This window comes from Aquarana catesbeiana, linkage group LG09 (assembly GCF_042186555.1).
Source record: "Aquarana catesbeiana isolate 2022-GZ linkage group LG09, ASM4218655v1, whole genome shotgun sequence".
NCBI lineage: Eukaryota > Metazoa > Chordata > Amphibia > Anura > Ranidae > Aquarana > Aquarana catesbeiana.
In genome coordinates this window covers 223,334,975-223,359,782 of record NC_133332.1, presented here as the reverse complement: position 1 = coordinate 223,359,782, position 24,808 = coordinate 223,334,975, and the positions used below count along the sequence as shown (strand labels likewise).

Here is a 24,808-nt window from a genome sequence, read left to right as displayed (position 1 = left end):
GCGGTGTTAATGTTTTATACACACAAATACGTCATTGCTATGTCAGTCTAATAGGTACATCTCATTGGTTAAGAAGATAAAGAAGATGGAGAATTTTCATAACGAGGTTTGGCTCTCTTTGGTTTTATCTCCAGTTCCGCGTTCTTTTGATGTGTGGGAGGTAGGGGGTACACGCCATCTTGAGAAAATATAGGAACAGAGCTAATCTGTATACTTATATAATGAGTAAGGAGAAAAATATGTATGCACATAAGAAAATAGACATTTTCAGATTACTATTATTATTATCTACATCACATTCCTACACAAGTCTAGGTTCACCTCTGTGCGGCTGGTTCCCACTGTGGGTCCGCCCCAACCACCCGCACAGAAAAACGCGCTGGATGCGTCCCAGGTACCTGTTAGATGGATTTTTTTATCCTTCACATTACATATTTCTCAGTAAATCTAAAGAAAAATGGGAAGTAAAGCTGGATACACATTATACAACTTTTGTTGTTCAATTAGATTTACCTTCAACTATGTAGTACAAGGGTCTGACTGGTTGCATACAATTTAAAAGTGTTTAGGTTTTGGTAAATCTAAAGCATGCCTCTCAAATTTGAGGGACACCTATTAGAAAAAGTTTGTAGGCATAGGACACACACCCCATCCTGGCCGCTTAAAGGAGAATTATACAAAAAAAGATTAGGTAAACCCACAAGTGCTTTTTTTAAACTATTTTATTCCTTTATACCAGGGATATGCAATTAGCGGGCCTCCAGCTGTTGCAAAACTACAAGTCCCATCATGCCTCTGCCTCTGGGTGTCATGCTTGTGGCTGTCAGAGTCTTGCTATGCATCATGGGACTTGTAGTTCTGCAACAGCTGGAGGTCTGCTAATTGCATATCCCTGCTTTATACTGACTTTTGATATTAACAAATGCAGCAATTTAGAAAATGAATGAAAGGTTTATTACTGTGAAACACTTTTCGAAAGATAAATAGCGCTTTTTATATACAACTATATAGATCAGAGCAAAATGAGAGACAAATGAGGAGGAAAGAGGGACAGATCAGGGACAGTCCCTCGGAATCAGGGACAGTTGGGAGCTATGCTAAAGGAAAGTTGTACAAGAAAATTGTATAAAAGTCGTATAGTGTGAAGCCAGCATTAGATTCTATTTCCAGGACTTTATTACGATTTTTTTTATTATGTAATTTTCACAGTTTGGAAAGATGATAAGGCCTTTTATACAGCTGTGTATATTTGTGTCGCCATGACAGTGGACGTGTTTGTGAGGATAACGCTTTCTTGGAAGGCTGAACTCCAACAAAATGGCCGCCCAGGTAAACCAATAGTTAATGTAGGAGACATATCTGTGTGCATTTTCGAAGACGTGGTCGGAAAATGCGCAGCGTGTGGTTGTGTGGGAGGACATATTTCTGTCGACATTGACTCACTGGGTCCAGAGATTGATCTCCAACAAAATGGCCGCCAGCGTTACATTCTGCTTGGCGTTCGGTGTCATTTCTACAAGACGTCAGGTCAGGTGGGTGTAGAAGGGGAGGGGCGCGTTTATAAGGGAGTGCGCAGGCGCGCTGGCTTCCTCTTTGCTGTCGGCGAGGTGAGTGAGATGGCGGCTCGGGCCTGGTTGCCGGTGTGTGGAGGGTGGTGGGGGATCTCTAGCAGATCTCTTACCGGTGTGTTCTCCTTGTGTCTCCTGTGTACAGGTACCGATCGCCATCATGGGCCGCAGACCCGCTCGCTGGTGAGTGATACGAGGAGAGGAGGCGCCATGTGCCGGCAAGGCCGCATCCATGTGGAGTCCGAGGCGCCAGCATGGGAGGAGCAGGCCTAGTCGTGGTGGTGGGGCTGACAGCTGCTCCTCTCACATCGTCCATGGCTCCGGACATCATTATTACTGGGGGGGCTCCAGGGGTGGTGGAGGGGGGGGGATGAATTACAATGAAGTGACAATAAAGCAAACATTGGTCATACTGGGGTCCCTGAGGGATTCTGATTATTATTGTGATAGGGTGAGTGCCGGGGGGGGGGGGGGGCACTGCTAGCCATGGCAAAAGCATCTGTAGGAATCAAAGGCTCTGGTTCTCTCAGCCCACACCGCTAATTGTCCCCCATTATATATAGTTGCCGATGAGCGAGGACATGGGTGCAGCTGCTGATACTCAGCGAGGCCCCGCTCTGTGATAACTACTTGGGGATGTTCTAAAAATGGAATCCCAGCCTCATCCTAACTAGTCTTATGTCCCCCAACTCCAATACTGGACAGCCTGTAAGAAATTTCTATGTAATTACATATATTCTGACCCTTTCAGTTATATGGCCCCCATTTCAGCTGCAGGGGAGAGGTAAGATCACCCGATTAAGCCATGACAGCACCCATAGATTTCCATGTCCCAGCCATTATCAGAGCTTTCTCCCCTGCAGCTGACACAGGAAATTCGGATCACATGACCAGAGCAGGATGAAAATGGATAAGTATATACTAGACTTTTTAGACCAATAAGTCAGTATAGGTGTGTGGGGGGGAGAGGGCAGGGACGTTTTTAAGATTAGTTGGGTTTAGGATGGAATTCTACTTTAAACCCTCATTCACATTGAATGCGACTTCATCTGAAATTGCACAATTTCAAAGCCGCATATCAGTGCGACTTGAATAACATCTGTGCAGCTTCTTGCACAAATGTCTATTGAAGTCACCTGTAAGTCGCCATTAGTGCAGGAGCTACTACAAGTTGGTGTGGCGCCGCAAAGTTGGCCTCACACCGATTGGAACGATGCAATTGGCAGCGGCTTGTCATGCGTTTTGACCTGTCAAATCGCTCCAATGTGAACAAGGTCTAAAGCTCAACTCTGAGGATTACAGAAAACTACCCCTGCACTTTAAGGGTTAAACACTAAACTGTAGGGGTAAAGGCATAGGGTGGTACTTGCCTTTACTCCTCACTCTGGCAGGCCTCAGGCTATGTGACCAGTCTCCCAAAGCCTTTCTATCAAGATGGCTGTGTGAAGTCCTCTAGTACAATACAGGGCCAATAGTCCTGCATTGTATGTGACTCAAGTGAGGGACTGCCTAGTAGTGGAGAGGAGCATAGAGTGTGCCAAGTATTACAATATTACTTCCCCTCCTAGAGTTAAACAATCTCCGCCACCCACTGTCATTTTCTGCTGGGCTCTGGCCATCTTCATAAACCATTGTGGGGTGCCATCACTCTTGCGCAGGAGTTGGCCATGCTGGGCTGTGCTGGTGATGTAAACTGCGCTGCAGAAGATGGCAGGTAGGTGTATTTTATTGCAGAAGAAACATTGCATGCCTCTTGCAATATTGTGACCGGGCAGGCTCTTTAACCACAGACCTTTAGTTCCCCTTTAAAATGTATTTAACCCTTGCAGTGGGAGGTGGAGCACTCTAAGGGTAATTTAAATCATGGCCTTGGGTGTAAATGGCAGGTGCCAGTCAGTGTATGACATTGGGTCCACTTTAGTGTCATCACAGAGCTCTTGTGTCTTGTAGCACCAGCACCCATTCCTCCTTGCCCTGTAGCCATTTAGTTATGGGGGACATTTTTGGGGAGGATAAGTTTGGCCATAAGATCAGGAGTCAAACAATCACAGCTATTAAACCAAAATCCTGAGGTTTGCAGGACTTAGTTTTACACACACAGTACAACCACTCTGCCCTGTTTACTGGAGTTCTTCTAAAAAGATGGTTTTCAGTTAGTCTTTGAGGATTTGTCCTGCTGTGTTCTGTCAATCCCCCACCACATGCTGGGTCCCATGTCACCATCCTTCAACATCATTTGGAGCTGGTTGTCTGAGTTCTTGCAGCTGCCCCCCGATGATGTGCCAACATATCAGTCCTACAGGAGCCTCTGTAAGCTTATGCTTCTTAGGATATGATGTGGACATCCCAGGAGGCTGCTGGAGAATGGTAAGCCATTCTTACCTCAGACCATGCAGGGGTTGGCCCGAAAAATAAGTGAAGAAAAAAATCTGCTTGTAGCAATGTTTGAAAGGGGGGGGGGGGGGGACAGGTAAGTTTGCTTGAAATTGACATTCCACCTAGGAAAGAAATGTTAGAATGCTTGGGTGCAGGTCTTATGATTTGTGAATGGGCAAAATGTGTGACAGCTCCTCTTGTAAGAGAATTCCACTGCTCCCTTGTTTAGTTTTGAGCTGAGAGTTCTAGCCTTGTGTAACATCTGACATGGTGAACAACAATTTCCTCGGCACCAGGTAAATGTTTGGGTCAGGTGATTGGCTGCTTAGGCCAAGCTACCTCCTGGTGGGAGGGTCACACTCTCTAAAACCACAACAAAACTGACTTGTGACAGTGCTGCAGAGGTATCAGTGGGTGGTAGTTTTTCTTGAGAACCTGTCCATTCGCCCTGAATGGAAAATAAGAATATTTTAATGGGCTGCAGGTTTGTAAGAAAGATTAGTTTGAAATTGAGGGCAGTAAGCAAGAGCCAACGCGGATTTCCAAACTTTCTAAAGAAAGTGCCAGTTTACTGTCCTTCAGACTGGGGGGCGGCTGGACTGTGCCCAGTGGGAGTGAAAAATGCCTGATCTTTGGTATTAGGGGGAGAAATAGTTGGTGTCAGTGGAAGGACTAGTGCCCCATTGTTAGTGGGAGGAATTATGCCCCACTGTTGGTGTCAGTGGCCAGAATAATGCTTCAAGGGCTGGTTAAAAGGCAAGCAAAGGGCTGTATCTGGCCCCAGGGCTGCAGTGTGTAGCGCTAAGGTGTCCAGGAATGCAAAAGAAATGTAAGGATCATAAGGGATAGTAAGACGGTAAGTGTGACCGAGTAAAGTATGGGAGTCTGCTATTGGTGGCCCTCTTTTGAAAACTTGATTTGCCTGGCTGTCTAATTTCAGTACCTTGGTTCAAGGACAAGGTACTGAAACCAGACAAGCATAGTAGAAGTTTGAGATGTTATGTATCAGTAGCAGTTACCAGGGAACCCGCATTCTTAAACCAGGTCAGCAGCGGCAGCTTCCGTGCTTGCGCACGAGTCCCTATAAATCTGCCGTTATCAATTGTATATGAATGCATTTTGTCACCTGGACAAATTTTAAGGAAAACTTCCCCCCTCTGACAGCAATAAAAAAACGGCAGTTGTGGTTTGCCTGGGAACACTTAAAGGATAAGTTCACCTTTTTATAAAAAAAGCTCATATTTTTGCAGGTAGTGCATCTATTTTGTTATATTGAAGCCTGTAAAGCATTGCATCCGTGGCCAGCAGATTGCAGGTGCAATGCAAGGATCCTGCAGATTGTCAGTACACTGTTTGCCCGTACCTCAGATACAGGAGGCAGTTACTGAATTGCAGGAAGAATCGAACTACAAGAGCACAAACTCCCTTGCAGTTCATTGAGAACTACAAGCTGGTGGCTGACTGTACTTGTGGTTTAATAATTCACAGAACTCTGAATGATGCAGCCGTGTGGATGAGGTTTTTAAATTGTGACAGTGGGGAGAAGATCCCCGGCCGCTGTCACAGGGAAGGGATATAGGGGGGAGAGGATGTAGGAGCTGGAACATGTTACATTTTCTACCCTAAATACAGGTGGAGCATGGAACATGATCCAAAAGTAAACTGACCCTTTAAAAGCAGTCAGTTTGCATTCTGCTTTAGGCATAAACTTATGGGGACACAAGTGTAGTGTTCACAGGCTCCTAACTGTAGTGCAGTAATCTTTTGCAAGGTATATTAGGGCTCATTAACATGGATGAAAACACTTGTACAGTGTGCAAGAGCCTTTTGTTTATGCATTTAAAGCCGTATGGAGTGGTGTGCAGGCTGCTATGTTAGTCGATGGAGATGCAGCAGCTCTACACGACCACATCGGAGTTTGACCGGCATGGGTGCACGACCCCAGACCCACATTGCCTGTCTGCATTTAGGCCGTGCAGACGAGGCTGCCTCCACAGTGCGCCAGGTGCATAACCTGCTCTTGCATGCTGTGCAGGCATCTGTACCCATGTGACTGAGCCCTTAAAGTTGCCCCCCCCCCCCCCAAACTATGACTTCATAGAAATTTAATGTTGAATATTTTGCGTTAAGTGCATTGAATATGAGTATTCAAGTATTGGGACATGCATATACACTGCTTTTTAACCTTATAGGAATGCTTTTTTTTTTTTTTTTTTTACACTGTTCTAAATATTCTTGTTTAGTTACAGATACTGCAAAAACAAGCCCTACCCAAAGTCCCGCTTCTGTAGGGGTGTCCCAGGTAAGATGAAACAGATTTTTTTTTTTTTTCTCAGTCTAGACAAGACACTTGTATATTCATCATGACAATGCAGTTTTTCATTTCCTAATGTGTCCAAGAATACCACGCTTTATAATTTTATAAGAGCTCAAGCCATGTCCTTAACCTGGTGGACTGAGGTTTTAAATTTAAAGGCAAAGCTTTTAGTTTTGGATGGTGATTAGACCCCCCTGTTAGGGAGACTTGCCCTCTAGTTTTCCTGGTTACTATTATCAATGAAAGTAAAAGAAGATTCCAAATTTTGGGTTCTCCCCCAGAAGTATTAGAGGGAAATCTTCCTATGGACACTAGTTCTAGTAACCTGGGGAACCAAGGGGTACCCTTTACAGAGATTTCCTTCCTGTTTTGGCTATGACAGGAAGTGAAGGTAAATCTTAATGGCACACAGATGGCAAAAACTGACAGGAGTTTACATTCCCTTACTAAATCTGGGGAAAAAAAAAAATTGCCTCAAGTTCTGCTTTTAGTCAAGCCCATAAAGTGTCTGGTTTCATATTTCTAAATGTGAAAGCATGGCTTGGAGTAACATGTTGGGCACTCCATGGTAAGGCCCTTGTACACAGAAATCAAAAAGAGAACCTGTTAAGTGCCCCACCAGGGTATTTTATAGACCAAAGGATCCATGCACACTTCCAATTTATTACTTTCTGTTTTCCAAAATGCACACAGAACTTTAATATTGGGGCTCCCTGGCTTAGTACAGCACTAGGTGAGGTTAGGCCAGTGAAGGGGTTGTAAAGTCAAGCTTTTTCATCTTAATGCATTCTGTGCTACAGCTGCCCCCCCCCTTTTTTTTCTTACCTGAACCCGTTTGTTCCAGCGATGAGCACAAGCCCAGTGGCTTCAGCCACTGTCTGTCCTCATTGGATAGATGGCAGCAGGAGCCATTGGTTCCTGCTGCTGTCAGTCAAATCCAGTGACACGGGGGTGGGGCCGAGTCCCGCTGTCTGTCAATGGATGCAGCAGAGGGACTTGTGAGTGCACCCGCATGTATGCCCTGTGCAAAGCGGCTCTCTGTGGGGCACCCGATGAAGAGGAGCCGCCATGAGTACCGCGGGGCCACCCGAGGAGAATCAGGGCTGCTCTGTGCAAAACCCTTGCACAGAGGCGGCAAGTATATAATATGTATGTTCTTTTAAAAAAAACAATCACTTTAAAGCCATCAAGCAGAACTCAGTTGATCTGCTTCTGCACCTTGCCTTGGTTTTAAAATATAGTTCAATTGTATCCCATTTCAGTTGATTTACTCTTCAGTGTATTTGCCTTTTAGGCTCCATTAACATCTTGGTTCAATTTTACGGGTGCAATTGCAGCAAATCGCATTATGCCCTTGCGATCTTTGCTATTTTGAATGGCACCAAATTGTGGTAAAAACGCACAATCGTGGGGTGCCCAAAAGAAGCTCTTGTACTTTTGGGCGTCGGGCTTCCTGCGATTTTGCTTTTGGGCGACAATTGTGCTGCGACTTGGTGCCATTCAAAATAGTGGGGATCGCACGGGCGTCCCGCGATTTGTGCTGTTTTCAATTCGCGGGCAGAATCGTGGCAATTCCGCCAGCAAAACGGAATGCCAAGGTGTGAATGGAGCCTAAGGTCTGACTTTAAAAGGAATGTGTTCTTTTGGAGGTCCTAATGTCCTTAATAGGATTTCAAGTTTCACCTTTTTCCAAGGGATTTAAGTCTCAATGTTTACAGAAATAGAAGTTGTGCCAATGTCTGTATTTCTTTGTGTAGCTAATTTTATTTTTCTCTTTCAGATCCCAAAATCAGAATTTTTGACTTGGGTCGTAAGAAGGCGAAGGTGGACGAATTCCCACTATGTGGTCACATGGTCTCCGATGAGTACGAGCAGCTGTCATCTGAAGGTAAGACCTACCAGCTATGGAGCTTGTGTTCTTATCTTTAAGTGTTTCCCTTCAGATTTACTAAAACCATATAACATGAGATCAAACCTTAAGAGTTTCAATTTGTATGCAATCAGGCAGGCCCTTGCACTACATGGTTTTGGTAAATCTGAAGGAAACCGGACAGCAAAAGTTGTATAGTGTGTATGGGGTCTTAGTCTGGAGAACCTGCACCACTGTTATAGAGCTTTAAACTGTCAACTTTACCCTTGCAGACACAAATCACTTGGTGCTCTTGAGACAAGTACACACTATAGGGGGGTATGATTTGTTCATATTTTGTCTGTTTACAACCACTTTAAGCTTTGGGACAGGATCTCTTTAGATGAGGAACACTCCTTGTTTAAGGTTTGCTATGTGCAATTTATTTAAAGTGGTTGTTGACCCATTTCTACTAAATCATGTAATCCCCTCTGTACCATAAGTGTCTGTTATGTACCTATATAAGCTCGGCTCCCGGAGGGTTAACCAAACGCTTTAACTCTAGGGCTTTATTTACTAAGATTGATTTTTACTTTAGCTTTTAACTTTAACCACTTCCAGCCCAAGCCAATTCTGACACTTCTCTCCAAGTAAAAATCATCTTTTTTTTTTTTTTGCTAGAAAATTACTAGGAACCTCAAACATGATGTATATTGGAGACCCTGAGGAATAAAATGGCGGTCGTTGCAATTTTGTGTCACATTGTATTTGCGCAGCAATTTTTTTTTTTTTTTTTTTTGAAACGTTCATGAATGTATAAAACAAAACACCAATATTTACCCCAATTTTTTTTTTTTTTTTTGTATAATGTGAAAGATGTTACGCCAAGTAAATACCTATCATGTCGCGCTTTAAAATTGCGCACACTCGTGGAATGGCGTGAAACTTTAGTACTTAAAAATCTCCATAGGCAACGCTTTAAAAACGTTTACTGGTTTACATTGGAGGTCTTGTGCTAGAATTAGTGCTCTAACGTTCGGCAATACCTCGTGTGGTTTAAACGCCATTTACATATGTGGGCGTCACCTATGTATGCGTTGGGTTCTGTGTGCAAGCTCAATGGGGTGGGGCGTGCTTTAAAAAATTTTTAAATTTTTATTTTAACCACTTGCCTTCTGGGCACTTTCACCCCCGTTCTGGTCAGGCCTATTTTCAGCTTTCAGCGCTGTTACACTTTGAATGAGAATTTCGCGGTCATTGAGCACTATACCCAAACTAAATTTTTATCATTTTGTTCACACAAATGGCTTTCTTTTGGTGGTATTTAATCAGCACTGGGTTTTTTGTTTTGCTAAATAAACTAAAAAAATTTAGGGGGGAAAAATTTCCATTTTTATAAAATTTTGCAAAGCGTTCTAAAATTTCGCCCAAATGTATTCTGCTACATTTCTTTGAAAATAATGCAAATTGGTGTATATTAATCTATAGCAGTGGTAATCAACCCTGTCCTCAGGGCCCACTAACAGGCCAGGTTTGCAAGATAACTGAAACACATCACAGGTGATATCATTTGCTGCTCAGTGATTGCTGTATTCTAGTCTGCATCTCCCCAAGGTAATATATTAACCACTTCCCTAACCGGCTATTGTCAAATGACGTCCACAGATGGGATCTCCCATCTTGGGTGGATGTCATATGACTGCCTGGGCTTCCCGGCCGCCTAGGGGGCGCGCGCCCGCCGCGTTGCTCGGGACCCGGTGCGTGCGTTCCCTAGGAAACATAATTAACCCCTTGTGTCCCCCTAGTGGTTAACCCCTTCACTGCCTGTCACATTTACACAGTAATCAATGCAATTTTATAGCACGGATCGCTGTATAAATGTGAATGGTCCCTCAAAAGTGTCCGATGTGTCCACCATAATGTCAGTCACGAAAAAAAATCGCGATCGCCGCTATTACTAGTAAAAATAAATAAATATTTTTTTTTAAAAAATGCCATAAATCTATCCTGTATTTTGTAGACGCTATGACTTTTGCGCAAACCAATCAATATACGCTTATTGTGATTTTTTTTTTTAACCAAAAATATGTAGAATACGTATCGGCCGAAACTGAGGAAAAAATTTTTATTTTTTTTTTTAAATTGGGATATTTATTATAGCAAAAAGTAAAAAATTTTTTTTTTTTTTTTTTCAAAATTGTCGCTCTTTTGTTTATAGCGCAAAAAATAAAAACCGCAGAGGTGATTAAATACCACCAAAAGAAAGCTCTATTTGTGGGGAAAAAAGGACGTCAATTTTTTTTGGGTACAACGCCGCACGACCGCGCAATTGTCGTTTAAAGTGCGACAGCGCTGAAAACTAAAAATTGGCCTGGGAAGGAATGGGGTGAAAATGCCCTGTATTGAACCGGTTAAACCTGGCCTGTTAGTGAGCTCTGAGGACAGGATGATGACCACTGGTCTATAGGAAAGCTATAGAGTCCACAAACTATAGGATATATCTGAAAATTGATCAATCCTGATTGGAGCTCCACGATTCTAGCTAAAATGAGTCACAATCTTTTTGCTTAGAAGATGGATCATGATTCTTGCGGTGTAACATCTTTCACATTAAAACGAAAAAAAGTGGGCTAACTTTACTTTTTTTTTTTTATTCATTGAAGTGTATTTTTCCCCAAAGAATTGCGTTTGAAAGACTGCTGGGCAAATACCGTGTGACATAAAATATTGCAGCAATTGCCATTTTATTCCCTAGGGTCTACTAAAATATGTTTGGGGGTTCCAAGTAATTTTCTAGCAAAAAAAATATTGATTTTAACTTAAACAAGTGTCAGAAAAAGAGTTAGACTTTAAGTGGTTAAACTTCCTGCATTTACACGTTGTTAAAAACTTGGCAGACTGCCCAGATTTTTTTCTTTACACACAGAATTTTATCCCTTTGATCTAAGAAGGAAGCATTATGTTTCATGTTAAAAACTTGGCAGATTGCCCCTTTTTTTTTTTTTTTCTTTTGACTGCTGAGTGAGCAGATAAGTCTCTCCACTTGTTATATGAAAGAATCGGCAAAGGCTGCAATAGAGATCGTCGGGGGGGTTGAATTGAGATCACAATTTTATAATTGTGCAGCTCTAATCCTAATTACTAATGTACTAATTTCTTGAGGACCTAAAATGCCGAGTAAAAATACCCCCGAATGACTACTTTTTAAAAAAACTAAATTTTTATTTTTTTTTTTTGAAAATAGTCCAAGGTATTAAGAGTCATGGTGGCTTTTTTGAATTTGTATTTTATTTTTCTTTATACTGTAACAGTGCAGTACAGCATCATATGCGGTGTGGCGGTGATTAGGGACACTGACAGTATGGAGAACATTTTATTTTTTTAAATTTTCATTTAACAGTGACCAGAGCAATATAATGTTACCATAGTAACATTTTACTGCTCTGGGAAAGTGATCTGGATTTTTTGTTTCACACGTTTGTTTTTAGTGAGTTATATTGCTATAAGGAAGCATTTTACTGAATGAAACTGATTCAGTCTGTTGCTGTGATTTTTCAAATCTAATCACATGGTACATATGGGCTGAAGTTGGCTCTCTGTACCATGTAATCAAATTGACCAATCACAGCTAGCAACACAATTGTCACGTGACCTTCTGGGATTCATCCCAGGGGTCACATGTTGCCCATAGCGAGCCAGTAGGCTGATCAGTCATCGGCTGTGTCCCATGGACACGGCCGGTGACAGATCGCGCTGCTGTTTGGCCCCACGATCGGTGCTTCCTGACAGGATTTCTGACGTCCACACAGGATAACCAAGCCACTGCCATTTGTCTAGAGGCTGGGCATGAAGTGGTTCCTTTTTTTTTTTAATTTTTTTTACACTTGCCCTTTAATTTTTTTTTTATTCCTATTAGAAGGAATGTAAACATCTTTTCTATTAGGAATAGGGCATCCTCTTTACAAAGATCTGGGGTCTATAAATCTCACAGGTCTCTCTTCTATGCTGGAAAGCCTGAGATTAAAAAAAGATCTCAGGCTTTTCAGCCTTAAAAAAGTTAGTTCACCTGCCGGTAGGTCATGACGTCTCTTCTGGCCTCCGAGGGTCATAGAGATGGCCAGGGACCATCTGATCCACTGCTGGCTCTTTTAAACCTTTGTTGCCGATGGATTCATTCTCCACCTCTGATTGCATGGGCAAACTGAGAAGTGGGGGGGGGGGGGTGCCATGCCCCTCGTCACCTGTAAAAGCAATCAAGTGACTAAACGGCTGCTATGATTGCTTTTACATGTGAGGGAAGCGCCTGGCTGAAAAAAAAAATTTGATTTCTGCAGGCATTTCAATATAACCTCTTGGTTAAATGGTCATTGAAAAAAGTGGAAATGAAACCAGTTTTGCTATTATGATTGGGTTACAGCAATCGGCATGTAAAGAGCCAGTTTGGCTTTTTATTTCACCTGTGATCTGGGCCCTCTGACATCGTTATCACATGTGGTGTTTCACATGTGTTGTGTAAGAACATCCTGTAAACAATGCTGTTTATAAACAGTTTATGAAGTTTCCGCCAACCCTGTTTTTTACAATGGCATGTTACGAAGGTGTTTAAAGGAAAGTAGACAGCACTTTGTATTTCAACAGTCAACCTTGCTACTGAATCTCTAAAAAGCTATAACATTCTCATTGGATGATTAAGCCCCTCAACAGCTTCATATAACTGCAAAATGGCTGGGATGATGCTTTCACTAGTATTGCTCACACATTGGGTTTTAAGGTCTTTCACTGAACGGTTAACATAATAAAACCATGTACAGAAATAAGATTTGCAGCTAACTAAGCCGACCAGCTTTTGTCATTATCAGAAGCTGGTGTGCAATGGCTGCATACAGTAATTCTCTGGTTGTGTATGTGCTTTGTTTCACCCCATACAAAGTGCTCTAAGGGACCATTGAGACATTTGCTGCTGGCAGATAAGAATGTCTTATTGGAGGTCATTCTCTGGGTTTAACTGACTTGTATTCTTTCTAGCTCTTGAAGCTGCCCGTATCTGTGCCAACAAGTACATGGTGAAGAGTTGCGGCAAGGATGGCTTTCACATCAGAGTGCGTCTCCACCCGTTCCATGTCATCCGCATTAACAAAATGTTATCCTGCGCTGGGGCTGATAGGTAAATATAATGTTCTGAACTCTTATCCTCAGACTCAAAGCCAACACCTTTAAGAGTCAAAGCTCCCCAAAAACTGCTTGGTCTAGAGATTATAGTTTTGTAGGGCTAGTTAGACCTGTTCTGGCACCATATTTTTAAGGCAGGAACACCTGGAGGAACCTGCACATAATGGTGTCACTGGTAACAATGTAAGGTCGCATTGTGAACAGCTTGGCCACCTTGCTTGGCTAAAAGTACCAAAATCGTGCTAATGTTACAAGTGTAGCGTTGATCAGTATTTGAGCTTAGTGCTTTGCTTCTTATCACAATAACTCTTCATTTTCTTCCAGCAGCTTGTGAAATACAAAGTCTACGTTAAGCATTTTGTATCTTGCAGCTAATTAAGCCGACCAACTTTTGCTGTAATCAGAAGCTGGTGTGCAATGGCTGCATACAGTATGATCCTTGGCTGTGTATGCACTTTACTGCCTATGCATAGTGCTTTAAGGGGCCTTGGGGACATCTCTATGCCAACTTCCTCAGATTCTAACATATTTACCTCCACAGGCTCCAGACTGGAATGCGTGGTGCTTTTGGGAAACCTCAGGGCACAGTGGCCAGAGTTCACATTGGACAGGTCATTATGTCCATCCGCACCAAGACCCAAAACAAGGAGCATGTGATTGAAGCTCTGCGCAGAGCCAAGTTCAAGTTCCCTGGCCGCCAGAAGGTAAAATGCAGATCTAACTGAAGTCAGGTTATCAATCATACAGTACTGTCTGTCCTTTAACTTATGATTTAGGCTTCTGTTCAGGTGTGTAAATCCAAAATCTCAGTATGGTTTGGTATGTCTTGTTATATAGTTTTTTTTTTTTTTTTTTTTGTTTCATTTTTGTGTATTGCAAAGTTTCTTACCTGGAAATCCTGTCAGTAATTTAACTTCTGTTGGTTGAGCCACTTTACCTCAATTGGCGACGTTGGAAGCCTGATGTTTTTTCACTCCAGCAGTTGCCTGTTGGGCTGCTTGAGACCTGATGGCCAAATGAAGGAATGCAAACGGTAGCCCGACCACATTGATAACTGCAATTCACCGGCCTAGTGTTGGCAGCTTGCAACAGGATCTCTGGAAAGAAACTTGGCAACAGTTGGAGACATCCTAAAACATTTTGTTTTTTTACATACTGAGGATCTACATTCACAGCTGTTAATAAGAACTGGATGGGTAGAACCCTCAACCTTATGTCCTATTTAGGAACATTCTGCTCTAACCCTTTCCCTACTGGAGTTTCACTTCAAAATTGTTGACATGGCCTCTTGAAGTTGCTTGTTGGTTCTGGGTTAATCCGTTGCAGGTAGTGCTGTGGTTGGGAATACAGCTGGATTATTTATCTTTATTGGCTCATTCTATAGGTTTACCATTTGTTACTGCTGTTAAAGAGCTGGCCCCTTTTGCAGCTATAGCCATATAAAACATTAAAAACAAGAGCCTATATGTGTTAAAAATCCAGTAATACTGTCTAACCCTGTTCTGCACATGTCAGCTGATCTTTATTTTAGGCACTATGTCAAATTTGTAGAGGCCAATCTGCTGACAGCCTAAAGATTTACTGCCGTTCACGGCTCTGGGCTTCAGCAAAATGGCCGCCTCCAGCAAGAATAAACAGGAGCAATGCTGGAGGCAATTTACTGCACATTTTGATAGTATAATTATTGTGGACTTGTGGACTTGTATGTTCCTTGCTAAAGTTCATTATCAAGTTGTTAATAGGTAAAGTTGCACTTTAAAGCATGTCCCTAATCTTTTCCAGATTCACATTTCCAAAAAGTGGGGATTCACAAAGTTCAATGCTGAAGACTTTGAGAACATGGTGGCTGAGAAGCGTCTTGTTCCTGATGGCTGCGGCGTCAAGTACATGCCTAGCCGGGGCCCTCTGGATAAGTGGAGGGCACTGCATGCTGAATGAGCTCACCACTTTTATCTGACCTATGTACTTTCGAGATCTTGTATCAATAAAGTTTTCAAGTACAATGCATGCTCTGAAATGGTTTCACCACACAAGGGTGTATGTAATTTAAAAGAAATGTAATGTTTCCTTCATCTTTCTAACATTTGTTAGAATACATCCGTTGCCCCAGCCCTTCACTGGCTGCATGTTTTCCAGGTTGGTTAACTGGTAGGACCCAAGGACCAAGATGGCAACATGAGATTATGCTTTTAAGTAGGGTTGTCCCGATACCACTTTTCTAGGACCGAGTACAAGTACCGATACTTTTTTTTTTTTTTTCCAAGTACGTGCCGATACCGGGGCTTTGGTGTGATATCAGGGGTCTTAACAGACCCCTGATATCTCCCCCTTGAGACAGAGAAAGAGACCGAGGTTAGAGATTCCCCAGTCCCTTTCTCTGCAGCCTCAGCTGCACTGAGAATGAATGGAGAGAAGACAGCGGCTCCTCTCCATTCATAAACTGAGACATCGTAATCACAGGAGATTACAATGTTTCAGTTATGTGAATGGACAGTCAGCTGACTGTCCATTCACAAAGGATGGAGGATGCGGTGACAGTCAGCAGTAATCTCGTGTGGGGGAGTTACAAGCACCGACCATTGCTGTATGTCACTAAGCAGCTGAAAGCTGTGGGGGGGAGAAGCTTGTAACTCCCCCACGCGCCGATCACTGCTGACCGTCAAGGTATCGGGGGAAGCATCGGGAGCAATTGCCCGAGTACAAGTACTTGGGCAAATGCTCGGTATCGGTACCGATACTGGTATCGGGACAGCCCTACTTTTAAGGCCTCATACTCACTGGACATTTGGCCATCTCTCCAATATGCCTTTCCTCCTTGCAGCAGAATTTTTAGCTGAAAAAATACTTGACACTTGTAAATGGGTGTTCATTTAATTGGCCAGCATAATAATTCTGGCCATTGGAATTAAACGTACCTAGTGTGAAAGCAGTAGTAAACTGTCCAAAAAAAAACTGGGCCCCCTGCAGGTTTATGCCATAATTTGCCAGCATGCAATGCATACTAGCACCTTGACAACTTTGCCTTTCAAATGAAGCCCTACAGCGGTGTTGCTGATGCTTCCATTTTCACCCTTCTCTGGGTTTGTGGGCTCTAGCCATTTGAATGGCTGGGTCATAATGTCGCTTGCGCATGGGAGCGGCACAGCACTCTGTTCTCTAAATGAAGAGCATCCCTGCACATGTGGGTGATGTCATTGGCTATTGCTGATGTGAATATCTCTGGGCTGTGGATGAGGCGCGGGATACATTTTGGCCTAAATTGATGAAGAAATCAGATTCAACTTTTTTAATGCAGAGGTGAAGAAATGCCACCAAAAGAAAGCTCTAGTGGGGGGGGGAGAAAAAGGATGTACAGTGTCTCACAACCTCATGATTGTCGGTTAAAGTAACGCAGTGCTGTATAGCAAAAAATGGCCTGGTCAGGCAGGGAGGTGAAGTGGTTAAAGCACATTTTTCTCCCTTCGTCTTTCAGGACAGCACCTGGAGAGCGCAGCTCCACCCACTTTCCCAGGAAACACTGCAGTCAGTTTCTTTAAAGACCGGACACTTCCACCATGGCCTCAGTTGTAGTGTTTCCTCCGCCATGGTGGAAGTGCTGCAGGGAACCAGGGGTGTGCTGCGCTTTCTCCAGGTGGTAAAAGTATGGGGCATACCGGTTGATGTTGCTTTTTTCCTTCAGAAGACAGCCCAGCATCCTCCCTGACGTGTGGGGGATTCTCCGGCACCCCCTCCTCTTCATGCTCGGCGAGAGCCAGGCTGCGAGGGTCCCGCTCCTACAGACCGGCGGCAGGGCTGTGGAGTAGCGAACGCCGTCTACTCTGCTGACCGCACGCCTTCCGGGTTCGGATGGCGAGCGCGTCATTTCCGACCGGGGGCGGGGCCTCGAGCGGCGTGACGCGGCTTCCGGTTCCGGCCGCTGGAACGCAGGAGGAAGGGGCGGTCTCTGCGGCTGATGTAATTTCCGGCCCTCACAGCGGTGAGCGGCCCGGGAAAATTAAATAAAAGAGCACAGACGCCGCTGTTGTCCTGTCAGCAATGGAGGACGATCAGATGGCGGTGGCAGGAGCCACACCAATCAGCCAGGCTGAGGTAAGCAGGGACATTGGTCACTGTTATTACTCTGGGCAGTTGTATGTGTGTGTGTGTGTATATGTGTATGTATCTATATCTATATCCTAAAAAAAGGGGGGGGGGCCTGCAGTTCACTTTTTCCTGAGTACTAATGGAGGGATAAGCGATTGATGATTTGGTTGAAGCTGGATCTGTGGGATGATTCAGCGGCTGTGGAACAGGACATAGGGGTTAAAGGGTTAACTTCCTTGGTGGTCTTTTTTCTGTGTTCCTTTTTATACAGCATGTAAACTGTCTTGGTGAAATATGGTTCAGCAAATGTCTTTTTTTTTTTTTTTTTCCCTTGGGATATTGCAGAAGGCTAAAGAAAAGACCAAGCATGTTTCCCCTATTGTTAAAAGGAAATGTCCCTCATGTAAAGGGTTACTGAGGGATTCCTGGACCAAAATATTATGCAAATCATGTATTGCAGACATAGTTAAGGAGGAGACAGCTCCTGCTAGTCCTGCAACTCAGCAAGGGGAATTGCTGAGCTCTTTCAGGAAGGAACTGGCGGACACCTTTGAGTCCTTCAGGTCCTACTTGGATAGGCGCCCAATGGTGCTGTGTTCTCGATCCTCTGTTTCAGCATCCAGAGGGGGCAGCGACTCAGAGGAGGAAGAATGTAACGTTTTACTAAATTCTGACGATGAAGCGGAAGAAGAGAATGAAGCTTCTTCTAGGTACAAACTATCCCTTGAGGAGGTGGATGATCTACTAAAGACAATACACACTACCCTTAACATCACAGAGGATAAAACTCAGCTATCCTTACATGATAGGATGTTTCAGGGCCTTGTGGAGGAAAAACACAGGGTTTTTCCTGTACATAAGTTTTTATCAGAAACCATTAAGAGGGAGTGGAAGGATCCAGAAAGAGCCCCTTTCTTTTCTAAATCCCTCAAGCGGAGATTTCCGTTTGAGGATAGCTCGCATATCTGGAACAAAAAGCCAAGACTGGACGCAGCGTTTTCCCAGGTATCAAGGAATACTGACCTGGCGTTTGAGGACATGGGTATCCTTAAGGATACCATGGATAAAAAGGCAGACTCCCTATTAAGGAAGGCATGGGATTCATCTTTAGCAAATTTGAAACCTGCCATGGCTTCAACGGTGGTAGCCAGAAATCTGGAACACTGGCTGGAGCAGCTGAAAGCTCACATTGAGGCGGGGACGCCTCATAAATATCTGCTAGATACGCTCCCGGTGTTATCTAAGGCGGTAGGGTATATAGCAGATGCCTCAGCGGAATCAATCAGAATGTAAGCCAGATCCACAGCTCTGATAAACTCAGCTCGCAGGGCTTTATGGGTCAAGACATGGACAGGGGATACTGCCTCAGAAACAAAATTATGTGGTTTACCCTTTGAAGGTGATCTGGTGTTTGGCCCTGGGCTGAAAGCTATACTTGACATAACAGCTGACAAAAAGAAGGCCTTCCCTATAAAGAAAAAGGTGATTCCGCAAGGCAACAAGAATTTTTGTGCTTTTCGGAAAACCCCAGATACCAAAGAGGCAGGCTATAAAAGGCCTTGGAAATCTCAAAGAGGGAGGGGCAAGTCAGGAGTACTTTTTCGCCCCCGACCACAAACACAAAAACCCAGTGACTGTCATCCAACTGTGGGAGCAAGGCTACAGACCTTCTTTTTGCAGTGGAAGACTATAACGAACAGCCAGTTTATCCTCAAGACCATTATGGAGGGTTACAGGCTGGAATTTTCTCAACCTCTACCTGTGCGTTTTTACATAACCCAGGCTCCCCGAGACCCAGAAAAGTCAGTAGCAATGACAGCTATCTTGAGAGAATTGATGCTACAAAAGGTGATCACGAACGTGCCCCCCCCGGGGAATTAGAACAGGGGTGCTATTCGTACATATTTCTTGTGAAGAAGCCTTCGGGAAAATTCAGGCTCATCCTGAACCTGAAGATTCTCAACAAGACTATCAGGTACAAAAAATTCAAAATGGACACAATATTCTCGGTGAAGAGTCTCCTGACCCCAAGCTGTTTTATGGCATCCATAGACCTGAGAGATGCATACTTACATGTACCAGTAGCATCAACATCTCAGAAGCACCTAAGGTTTGCGATAAAGTTGGGGGAATCAACCCTTCATCTCCAGTTCAGAGCTCTCCCTTTCGGGCTGTCATCCTCTCCGAGGATTTTCACAAAGATCCTGGCAGAGGCCTTAGCCCCACTCAGAGTAGAGGGAGTATCAGTCCTACCCTATCTGGACGATTTACTAATTTTTGCCAAAACAAGGGACCTATTAGTGAGGGATCTGGAAAAGACAATGAGACACTTGGTAAGTCTAGGATGGATAATAAACAAGGAGAAATCAAACTTGATTCCATCACAGACCATACTATTCCTGGGCTATACGATAGATTCCATCCAGGAGAGAATCTTTCTCCCCAAGGAGAAAATGGAGAAGCTTCAGGGGGCGGTAAAGAAGACAGACAAATATGCCAATCTCCATAAGAGCAGCTATGTCGGTCCTAGGGCTACTCACTGCGACTATACCAGCAGTGCAATGGGCACGTCTACATACAAGGGAGCTCCAGCAGGCAATTTTAATGAATTGGTCCTATGGGGAGTCCCTGGAAAAATTAATAAAGATACCTCCGCAGGTTCAGAGGAAGCTTTGGTGGTGGAGAAATCACTCAAACCTGGACAAGGGTCTACTCTGGAGCTTTCCTTTGGAGAAAAGACTAACAACAGACGCAAGTTCCTGGGGTTGGGGCGCCCACCTGGACGAGCAGATGGCTCAGGGGAGTTGGACAGACTGGGAAGCCAGAAGGTCCTCCAATTGGAGAGAGCTAAGGGCTATTCTCCTGGGTCTATGGGCCTTCGAGAAAACAGTCCGGGGCCATCATGTTCAAGTTTTATCGGACAATGCCACAGCGGTGGCATATATATCAAGGCAGGGAGGAACAAGGAGCAGGGCTCTGCTATCCTTGGCACTCCAAATTCTAGCCTGGGCAGAAAACAACCTAAAGTCCATAACAGCAATACATCTGAAGGGAGATTTGAACCTTCTAGCAGACTTTCTGAGCAGAGAAAGAATACTGGAAGCAGAATGGAGTCTGAACACAGGAACTTTCCAAAAACTAACAGAAAGATGGGGAGTACCCCAAATAGATCTTTTTGCATCCCAAAAGAATACAAAAGTAGAGGCCTTCTTCTCACTAAACAGGCAGGATCAGGTAAAGGGATTGGATGCATTAGCGCATCCGTGGAACTTCCAGTTGTGCTACGCCTTTCCCCCCTTTCAGATGATTCCCTTGGTCTTAAAGCTACAGAAAGAGACCACGAGTATGATTCTAGTGGCCCCTTTCTGGCCCAAACGGGCTTGGTTCGCAACAATACAGAGGATGGCGGTGGAACCTTATTGGGCGCTTCCACTGCGGAAGGATCTCCTAACGCAGGGCCCCCTTCACCATCCAAATACCCAGCATCTCAGGTTGACAGGGTGGTTACTGAGGAGCAGATTTTAAAAAATAAGGGCCTTTCAGATAAGCTGGTCTCTACCCTGCTGAATAGTCGTAAGGAGGTTACCAGGGCCATCTATTTCAAGACGTGGAAGCGATTTAATAGCTGGTGCGCGGCTAGGATACTTTCGCCACAAGAAATTGTTCCAGTATTAGAATTTCTCCATGAGGGAATGGAGATGGGGTTGGCAGCTAGCACCCTAAAGGTGCAGGTAGCTGCATTATCGGTTTTCCTTGAGAGACAATTATCTAGGGAGCCGCTCATTATTAGATTTTTCAAGGCATTGGCCAGAGCTAGGCCTATACCTTTTAAGTTTTTTCCTAGATGGGACCTGTCTGTGGTTCTGCGGGGTCTAATCAAAGGGCCTTTTGAACCTCCAGAGGAAGCATCAATCAGGCTATGGTCGTTAAAAATAGTCCTGTTAGCAGTAACTTCAAGTAGGAGAGTAAGCGAGTTACAAGCTCTTTCCATAAGAGAACCTTTTTGTTATATTTTTCCAGACCGGGTAGTGCTAAAAACTGACCCGGGTTTTCTGCCAAAGGTGTCATCAGCATTTCATAGGGCACAAGAGATAATTCTCCCTACTTTTTGTCCTAACCCGTCCAGTGCTAAGGAGAGGTCTTTCCATTCCCTGGACGTGAGAAGGTGTTTATTACACTATATAGAGATAACAAAAGATTTTAGAAGATCAGATTCTCTCTTTGTTCTCTTCTCTGGTCCACGTAGGGGGTATAGAGCATCCAAAAGCACCATAGGTAGGTGGCTAAGAATGGCCATCAGTGAAGCTTATAGAGCTTCAGGGGCAGAACCCCCTAAGGGGGTAGTGGCCCATTCAACAAGGGCAGTAGTAACGTCCTGGGCAGAGAGGGCAGGGGCTTCCCCGGGTCGTATCTGTAAAGCGGCCACGTGGACAAGTTTCTCCACCTTCACCCGCCACTACAGGTTGGACTTTCTATCAGCAGCGGAAAAAAAAAAAAAAAGCCCGAGCGAAAAAACTCCTGCAAGCCGCATCTTTGGAGCGGTGTATTCACTGCTCCTAAACCGCTCCTGCCCATTGACTCTACGGTCCGTCTTCATCCGATTCCCCCATAGGGGAGAGTGGTGCTCTGACGGGTCGGTCCCTGCACAGTGTGCAGAGACAGACCTGTCATCTGCTCAGCGGGAGATCAACAGAGCGATCCCCCGCTGAGCAGAGTGGTCTCCGTATGAAAGAGCCCTAAAGTTGTGTGAATTTGCATGGTGACTTTTATGTGACTTTGGCTTTATAGATCAGGTTTCATGTAGCATAAATTGCAGGATGCTCGCGTACAAACCAGATCGGTTCTTGGTTATCAAGAACATCAGCTGGCTAGGTGGACAGTGTGCTATGGGAGGCGACAGTGCTTGGGAGGAGATTTTGAGCTGCGGGGATTGTCTGTACCACAAAGTACACAACAGAAAATAGACGTAGTGGAGTATAGGGTTAAAAAAAAAAACCCATTTATTGACTCTGATCCATTGCTGCCTGCCCTGTCCTTCTGCTACGTTTGACTTTGATTATTGGACTTTCCCTTTTGTACCACGTTTTTGGAAATTGTGCTGGATTCACCTCCTGAGTATCCTTATCCAAGGTGTGTACCCCTGCTATTGGGCTCCACATACCCAAGCACTGACAGTGTGTGGCATATGGTCTGAGCGCTGACAGGCTGACCACCCACCCCTTCAACCTGTGTTTTCCAATGATCAATTTGCTGTCTATCTTGAATCCATTCTATGTTGGTATAGATTTATTGATGTTTTATTTTTGGTTTGGACGGGCCCATTGGTAATTCTGAGAAAGTTTATTGAAGCACTCAACATTAACAATCTGAATTTACACTTAACTTTTAATGTTGATGATACACGGATCCCTTTCTTGGATCTCATGATCATCAAAAACCCAGATGGAACTATGGGTACTAATCTACACTAAACCCACAGCTGGCAACAATGTTGCATGCCTCCAGTGCGCACCCCAGACCCCTTGTGCTCAATATCCCCTATGCGCGGTATCTGCGGTTACACAGAAATTGTGCAAAAGAGGGAGATTTCCGCACACAGGCTGCTCTGTTGCGTGACCAATTGTTACTTATGCTTCGTTTCCACTGAGCGGATCGGTTCGGGTCGGTACAGTTTGAATGGCCTAGAATGGTCCGGTCTATTCTGGTGAGCATTTTCACTGCAAGTTGGACCACAAGGGGCCATACAGGGTTTAAAAAAATGCCTCAGCATAGCACAGCAGAGGGTTTTCTGTCAGCCAATCAGTGGAAAGTATCGTAGCTCTACCCTAACCGAACCGTTCCATTTTCTATGGCCCCACATCTGAAGCAGGACCCTGAATGGAGCGGTACAGTTCAGTTGTATGGGCCGCTTTCATAATGGAAACACCCAAAATAGCGTACCGTACCAAACCGAACCGATCCGCTCAGTGGAAACGAGGCATAAGAGGCTACTCTCATACAAATCTGAGAAAAGCATTCAACCGAACTCTAGCACGTAAAAGAACCTCCTTGCTTTATGATCCTCCACAACCTAAATTGTCTAATACTGTTAAGGTGATCACCAGGTTTTCGGCTCATCATGGTCAGCTCCGTGATGTCTTATCGAAACACTGGCACATTTTAACAGACCATCATATCTTGAAAAAAACATGTTCGAGAAACTCTGGAGCTTGTCTTTCGAAGAGCCATTTCTTTGAAGGATCGGTTAACGAGCAGTCACTATTCCACTGGTGGCCATTTCCAAGGTCGACAAGGCATCTCCCAATGTGGACAGTGCCCACGCTGCCCCTGGATCCTTGATGGTACCACTTATAGACTACCCAATAGTGAATTATTCACCCCACGCACCCCAGCCAATTGTGGAACGACTGGGGTTATCTACTTAATGCTTTGTGATTGCAAAGCTTTATATGTGGGCCAAACCATCAGGGAACTAAGACAGTGCATTTTGGGACCATTTGTCTTGTTCAACCAACGGCAAACTTACCACCATTGGCCGTCGCATTGGCCTTTACCATGGGTTTAACCCCTTGGCAGTGAAATTTCTAGCACTGGAGGTGATACCTCAAGACCCTAGGGGGGGTGATCGCGACAAGGTCCTCTTGCAACGCGAAACGCTCTGGATCGAGAGGCTTAATGCCACCGTTCCACCAGGTCTCAATGGGATTAATTCTTACAAGCCTTTTCTGTAGACATACCATTCTATTTATATGGTGCTCTACCAATTCTGAATTTATGTCCCGACTTATTGCTAATACTAACATTGAGGTCCAGTGTGCCCCCTTTTTTACCACTTACTCTAATATATTTAATTTGCTTTGTCTGTTGTTGTTCTATCTGACATTTTTGTTGGCCTGTTAATAGGCTGTGCCTATTTGACGTTCACCATGGGCTCTGTCTTGAGTAGGGTTAATGGTGAAATGTGGGAGTTTCCCACTAATAAAATAAAATACTTAATGTAGTCTGCATGACTTTTATGTGCTTGATTTTGTGTATATACTCCTCTGTATTTGATCCGTATAATTGGGCTTCTTCCTGTATGTATCTTTCTCCACTGAGAGCTCTGTTGCCCGCTGGGTTTGCTTCCCTTGCCACTAGGTGTCATTGGCACCATCTTTTTTCCACTCACGGCAGCTATGTGGTCCCCCTGGTAATTGAGGCCAGTTCTCAATTGGTTTGGGACCGCCCTCCTTGCTTGCACTCATCACGACTTGGGGTTCCAGCCCTTTGGCCTTATGATTCGTGCACATGCGACGTGCGGGTGGCCTGATCCGGTGACGTCACATGCTGCTGACGGCTGCGGCCCTGTGCATGTTTCCGGGTTGGGGACTATTTAAGCAGCACAGGCTGCTTGATGAGTGCAATGGACGCGGGATCCGAGGGGACTTTAATCATCTCATCTTTTCA

At 44.4% G+C, this 24,808-nt stretch overlaps 1 protein-coding gene and 2 non-coding genes across 3 annotated transcripts; all 3 read left to right on the top strand.

The window, feature by feature from the left end:
* The first annotated feature begins 1,509 nt into the window (after nucleotides 1-1,509).
* On the top strand, nucleotides 1,510-15,282 carry RPL10 (ribosomal protein L10). The gene is made up of 7 exons (XM_073599816.1): nucleotides 1,510-1,607; nucleotides 1,714-1,751; nucleotides 6,188-6,246; nucleotides 8,042-8,149; nucleotides 13,136-13,274; nucleotides 13,821-13,983; nucleotides 15,062-15,282. Exons 2-7 carry the CDS (start codon nucleotides 1,729-1,731, stop codon nucleotides 15,215-15,217), a joined length of 648 nt encoding a protein of 215 aa, XP_073455917.1. The 5' UTR covers nucleotides 1,510-1,607; nucleotides 1,714-1,728; the 3' UTR covers nucleotides 15,218-15,282.
* Nucleotides 12,931-13,066, top strand: LOC141109147 (small nucleolar RNA SNORA70). The gene has a single exon (XR_012236157.1). It is a non-coding gene; the product is annotated as a small nucleolar RNA SNORA70 (small nucleolar RNA).
* LOC141109146 (small nucleolar RNA SNORA70) lies at nucleotides 13,645-13,778 on the top strand. The gene has a single exon (XR_012236156.1). It is a non-coding gene; the product is annotated as a small nucleolar RNA SNORA70 (small nucleolar RNA).
* Nucleotides 15,283-24,808: the final 9,526 nt, after the last annotated feature.